This window comes from Asparagus officinalis, chromosome 1, assembly GCF_001876935.1.
Source record: "Asparagus officinalis chromosome 1, Aspof.V1, whole genome shotgun sequence".
NCBI classification, from domain to species: Eukaryota; Viridiplantae; Streptophyta; class Magnoliopsida; order Asparagales; family Asparagaceae; genus Asparagus; species Asparagus officinalis.
The window spans coordinates 590546-596917 of NC_033794.1; the positions used below are offsets into that span (position 1 = coordinate 590546).

Genomic DNA, 6372 nt, shown 5'->3' on the forward strand with positions numbered 1-6372 from the left:
CGTGTAACGTCATTAGGTCTTGTTTAACACATGATCTAAAATATGATGTGATCAATGAGACTTCTGCAAAGAAGATTTGGGAGATTCTTGAAAGAAAATATTTAACAAAGAGTGTTAAAAATCGCTTGCATTTGAAGAGGAGACTTTACCGTTTCCAGTTGAAGAAGAGAATTTCAATTGGTGATCACATGAACAGCTACACGAAACTTCTTGCGAATTTGACGAACATGAATGTTATGATCGAGGATGAGGATAATGCATTGTTGTTGTTGAGTTCTTTACCAGATGAGGAATATGAGACCTTCATTTTTACCCTAATCAATGGGAAGACGTCCCTTTTGTATAGTAAGGTTACCACTGCTCTTGTGAATTATCAGCTAAGGAAGAAAGACAAGGAGTCTTCAAACGACACAATAGCAGATGCATTGACTGTAAAATGGAAAAGTCCAAACAGGAAGAATTGAAAGTCGCAGTCTAGAGTATGGCATCTTACAGTTGGCAAAGTTCAGTGTGCTTAGTATAAGGAGACTGGTCATTAGAAGAAAGATTGTCTAAAGCTCAGCGAATATATGAAGAACAAGCAGAAGGGAAAAGGAAAATAACCATCATCAGAAGCAAACATCATCAAATCGGATGGTAATATTTTTGACCCATCTGTTTTTTTGCTCTCTATCAGTCCTACATGTTGATATTCGAAGGAATCTGAGTGGATGTTGGATAGTGGTGCAACCTATCATGTGTGCCCTAAAAGAAAATGGTTCTCCAGTTTTGAGAAGCTGGATAGTGGTGTGGTGTAAATGGATGATAACTGTGTATGCCAGATCATTGGGATAAGTAAAATTTGCATCAAGATGTATGATGAGATAGTTAGAGAGTTACATAGTGTGAGATATGTTCCTTCCTTGAGGAAAAACCTAATCTCGATTGGAGCTTTAGCTGGAGAGGATCCGAAAGTTTGTATTGAGGATGTGGCTCTCGAAATTGTAAGAAACTCTCGTATTGTGATGAAGGGCGTCAGAAGGAGTAACGTGTACTACTTATTATTATTCCATCGATCTTCTTGTAAAAAGGATATCCTACTTGCACTACTGACATAACCCCAAACTAGTTTATGGTCCAAAATTATATCTTTTTTCTTTCACGGAGCGTCATGACTCTATGATTCATGCCCGCTCGTCACCGCTAGCCCCACTACTCCCACGGAGATTATGAAATTTTAATTTTTTTTCTAGTTGAAGGGCTAAAATAAGTAGGGGTGAGCACGGTTCGGTTCAAACCGAAAAAACCGACCGAACCAACCCGAACCGATCCGAAAAAAACGGTTTTATGAGTAAGGCGGTTCGAGTCGAGTTGACAATTTTTCAAACCGACCCGAACCGAACCAACCGAATATATTTGTGCCTTTGATTTGTGGGTTTATTGCTGTCTTCGATCACCATGAATAGCAGTTGCAGGGAATTGATTCATACATAACCAATGTTCTGATGAGTCAGCTCCTTTTTTTTGCCTCCACAAAGACCAAAGTCAAAGCTTGCTACACAAAGACAAAGCAAGTCTGTTACTAAAAAATTACAACGTCAGATTCTAGTATTTAATCCAAAAGGACAGGTTACTTCACTTAAAAATAGTATACATACATGAGCAAGAATAATAAATTGAAATGAAGTTAAAAAACAAACACATGCTGGCATAGGGTAATAATAATATATAAAAGATAAATTGAAGTGAAGTTATACTTGATGAAGTTAGAACCGAACAAACCGAACCGAACCGCACTGAACCGATTTGTAATGGTTCGGTTCGGTTTTGAATTGTAGATGGTTCGGTTCGGTTGTTCAAATTTTGGTAAAAACCGACCCGAACCGAACTGTGCTCACCCCTAAAAATAAGTACCTGTTAAGAAGACGAGACGCTTGTTCACATTGTTAAACACATTTATTGTGGAGATGCATGGTTAATTCAAATTGCAAGTAGGAATCGGGTATTACACAGTACACGGAATTGAATTTGAATAAATATAAGTAAATAAATAAAAAGTAAAAGTAAAAGTAAAGTAAACAGAGGAAAGCAAAGCAAAGCAAAGTGAGAAAGAAGAAGAGACAAGGAAGAAGAAGGCGACAAGTAGGGTGGGGGGGGTGGAGGAGGAGAGCAGGCGAGCACCTGATTCCGACGTGGAAAATGCCGAGCCCAGACAAAAATAAAATAAAATAAAAATAAAAAATAAAAACTACCGAGTCAGGGACCTTTCCGTGCCCATTCATCAGCTATATACTGCTGCTCCTCCCTCGCTAGCTAGCTATATCCCATCTTTTCTTCTCCTTTATATCTTTTTCCTTTAATAATAGTGAATAGTAATAATATATAATAAAAAAAAATTACAGAAAAGAGAGGAGGCCGGTGCTATATGCGAATCCGAATCATCTTCCATTTCCTGGGACCCTCCTTTCCGAAACTGCCCCCACTTCCATCGCCATCGGATCCCCCCTTCTTCCCCTCCTCCTCTGGGGATTTTTCTCGAAATTAGAGCGCAACACTGAGGGCACTTGTGCGAGAGCCATCGCTAGCTGTCCCTCTTCACTATACCTGACTCCCTTTTGGCCGTGTATCTTTCTTTCTTTTTCTTTCTTTCTTTCTTTCTTTGAAGTTGATTTAATAATAAGTGGATGGAGGAGGTGGAGGACAACAACAACGACGAAGAGAGATGAGATCGGACTGGGATCTTGACGACTTCTGGAGGCCCGTCGTCGACTCCGACGAGGGGAGCCGAGCTCGAGGATCTTCTCCTCGCTTCCCCGCTCAAAGCTAGGGTTTGTGCCGACTCCGATGACGGAGCAGCAACAGGAGGAGGAGGACGAGGCATCTCCTTCGCTGATGTTTACGCCTTGGGATTCATCGCCAGCCATGATCATGATGGGGTAAATAAATAAATAGAAAGCCCTCTTCCCTTATCTTCGTTTGTCTTTTAGTCCACTGTAGCATGATCAATTGACATAACTACCCCCTAGACGGAATCCGTCCGTCTTTCGCGGGCTCAGCAGCTCAGGTCATGAAACAACTTAGACGTATATTAATCTTCTGCCGGTCATTACTGGTGTGTTGGAACTTTTACATCCCCTTTATCTGGGCTTTGAGGCCCAAATCATCTGCTACTTTCAATTTTGGACATGTATATATATAAAATTTCCAAATTCAAGGAAGTTGAAATTGTTTCAAATGTGAGAACAAATTCACATGGGTAGTGAGTGGATAGAGATGCGATACATCCCTACCAAACACAAAATTTATGCTTGGTACCAAGCATATCCATATTTCTCATATATGAGAAAAAATGGTAGTGCTGGTACAAGCACAAATTTTGTGCTTGGTATGGATGTGTCACATCTTCATCCACTCACAACTCCATGGTAATGTGCGTCCCATATGTTGAATGAGTGGAAGCGGATGTGACACATCACTACGCAAGCACAACTTTTTGTGGCTTGTACACAGGATACACATATTGCTCTATCTCTCTCTTCTCTCTCTCTTCTTTAGCTATATTATATATATCTATATATATATAATATATACTATAATATATATATATATATATATATATATAAATATATATATAATATAATATAAGCAATATATATATATATAGCAAGACTCCTATCAACTTAAGTTGATGTCCACCAAAGTTCCTAGCCACACATTTATTAATATAAAACACCTTTTTATATAATACAAGGATCCCTAGGCAATATGAGTGGTTAAAAACTTTGGTGGACACACTATTGTAGTAATGAACGGATTAACAGATCGCATGAAATTGCGTTACATGCAGTACTGATGTACATTTGTGGTGTTTACCTTTGCTAAATCAACTCATCCAAAGACTCCGAGTGTCTTCATCTTTTTATTCTAATTATCTTTTTGGGTTCCTTATAATTTATTTATTGCTTTCATATTAAGATGGCTCATGTTCAATTTATATAATTAAGAAAAACTAAATTAATTTTGAATTGATTTGTTTCTTGCAGATTAAATTTCATTTCAAGAAAGTATATTAGCCACTAGTAACTTCACATAAAAATGATTAGTGCCCGTCATATTGGTGCAGTTTTACCTACTTTTTTCTTTAGGCAAGTTATAATTTATTTTCTGATGCAACAGTTTTGCACATGACTTACAAGTTAAATTTTTTTTCTCCTCCTGAAAAATGGATTCCAGTTGCACCAATACTATTTGTTTTAGTGTTAGTAGCGCACAGTTCTTGCAGTAAGTGTTCACATTATTTTTCTGTAGAAGGGAGTCGGGGAAAGGCAAAGAAAAGGGAATATATGCAGGGTGAGTTGAATTAGGGCCAGTTTGGTATTGCTTTCTTTAGCGTGCTTCTATTTTTTTTATTTAGAAGCAGACTATATTGATGTTTGCTGAAATTTTTTTGACATGCTTATCAAAATTGTTTATGCTTTTAAAGGGGTGCTTGTAGAGGTTCTTTTTAGTTTATATGCCAAATATGATATATATCTTTTGATAATAATCTTTAAGCAAAGTTTTACCAAACAACTTTGCTGTTTTTCAAAGCAGCTTTTAATATACGATCACCAAACAACCATTTTTAACAGATTATATAAGTTGCTTTTATAATCTACTTACATAAGCAACTTATTATAAGCTCTAGCAATACCACACTGGCCCTTAATACTATACACACACATAATAGGTATGAAGAAGAGGAATTGTGATAAAAAAGGTTACGAGTTTATGGAATCTCTCTCCAATAAACGAATACTAATTTCCTCGTGTGATGGTGCGCATTTTATATGAACTTAACATGTTTCTCTTTCTTCCCCCCTTTTGTATGAAATATCATAGGATGATATGCTGGGCAGCCATGAAAGTGGTGGTCAAACGACAGGAACAACCCAGATATGGTCTCAGAATCACACTACAACAACTCCCCGCAAGCATTCTAGCATCTCAGCAAACCTCGAATCTCAGTCTTCCTTGTGTAGTATGCCCTCAATTCCTCCACTCTTTATGTAGTTTGTTTCTTTACACCATCATTCAAAGCTAATAAAACCTCAGTCACAAATAGGCACCTCCTAGTTTTGATTTCTTTCTTTAGAACTCTGCTAATTAATTACTTGACATGGTAGCTAGTAAGGCATCAGATATGTAATTAATTTCCAGTACTAATCTGACATTGTGGCAGCTGGGAGCCCAACTTCATCTCTAAAGCCTAAAGGTCATGTAGAAATCCAGACACCTGCAGCAGGAGGAGGAGGCACCAGTGGTTCGGAACAATCAGATGACGAGTATTCCTTGGAGATAGATGCTGGCTCATGTGACAACCCTAATGTTACTGATTTGAAACGCATGAGAAGGTGCTCCAGAAGATCTTATATTATATTTCCCATTGTAGAGTGCATAAATTTTAATTTTGTTTTCCCTTCTTCATTTACTTCTCAAGGATGGTGTCTAATCGTGAATCTGCAAGAAGGTCGAGAAAGAGAAAGCAGGCACATCTAGCTGATCTTGAGCTGCAGGTATATATCCTAGCTGTTTAATAGCGCTGTTACATGATCTGAGATATCATGTTTAAGAGCATGACAGCAATAAGGGTTTGTGTGAGTGAACAGGTTGATCAGCTAAGGGGAGAAAACGCTTCGTTATATAAACAGCTGACAGATGCGAATCATGAATTTGGTGATGCAGTCACTGACAACAGGGTGCTCAAATCGGACGTGGAAGCTCTGAGGGTAAAGGTACGTACTCCTGAAAGATATTTGAAGGTGTCGGATCACAAATGCCAGTAATTTACTTGTTTTAGAAATTTACTTCTCTTAGTTTGTGGGAATTTGTGGTTATTTCAGGTGAAGATGGCAGAGGACCTGGTAACGAGAGGGTCGCTAACATGTAGCCTAGACCATCTCCTCCAAACCCAAATAGCAGTGCCTCCAAACCCACCTGCTCTCACAAATCTGCACTCGTCACCAGTAACTGGGCAGGTTCAAGCTATGGGACTGAACCAGAGCTCCCCACTGCAGAGCATTACAACAAGCTTGGACAACATAGAGAGTAGACTTTCAACCGAGATCACCAGTTGCGCTTGGTCCTGGGACTCCCATACAACACCTAATGTTAATATGTCCAAGCAATTCTAGAACACAACATGTCCAATAAGATGATATTTTTGGTGACTTGGTATTTATTGCTAGTGTGCTAAAGATCGTCTGTATGAAGAATCGTATCTGGGGCTCTAGCTCCTTAATTAGAAGTGATAATTACAAAAAGGCTGGAACAGTTGGGGTTGTAAGGCAGCTTATTATTACTACTGCATCTGGAAGATACTAGTCTAATTATGAATTGATGATATTGCTGATT

At 38.5% G+C, this 6372-nt stretch overlaps 1 protein-coding gene across 2 annotated transcripts; it reads left to right on the plus strand.

The window, feature by feature from the left end:
* Nucleotides 2466-6338, plus strand: LOC109845082 (basic leucine zipper 9). Of its 2 annotated transcripts, XM_020414281.1 has the most exons (7): nt 2466-2915; nt 4288-4329; nt 4861-4999; nt 5201-5372; nt 5459-5534; nt 5628-5753; nt 5862-6338. In XM_020414281.1, exons 3-7 carry the CDS (start codon nt 4867-4869, stop codon nt 6150-6152), a joined length of 798 nt encoding a protein of 265 aa, XP_020269870.1. In that variant the 5' UTR covers nt 2466-2915; nt 4288-4329; nt 4861-4866; the 3' UTR covers nt 6153-6338. The 2 variants fall into 2 exon arrangements, with proteins under 2 accessions (XP_020269870.1, XP_020269862.1); XM_020414273.1 differs by lacking the exon at nt 4288-4329 and having other exon boundaries at nt 2470-2915.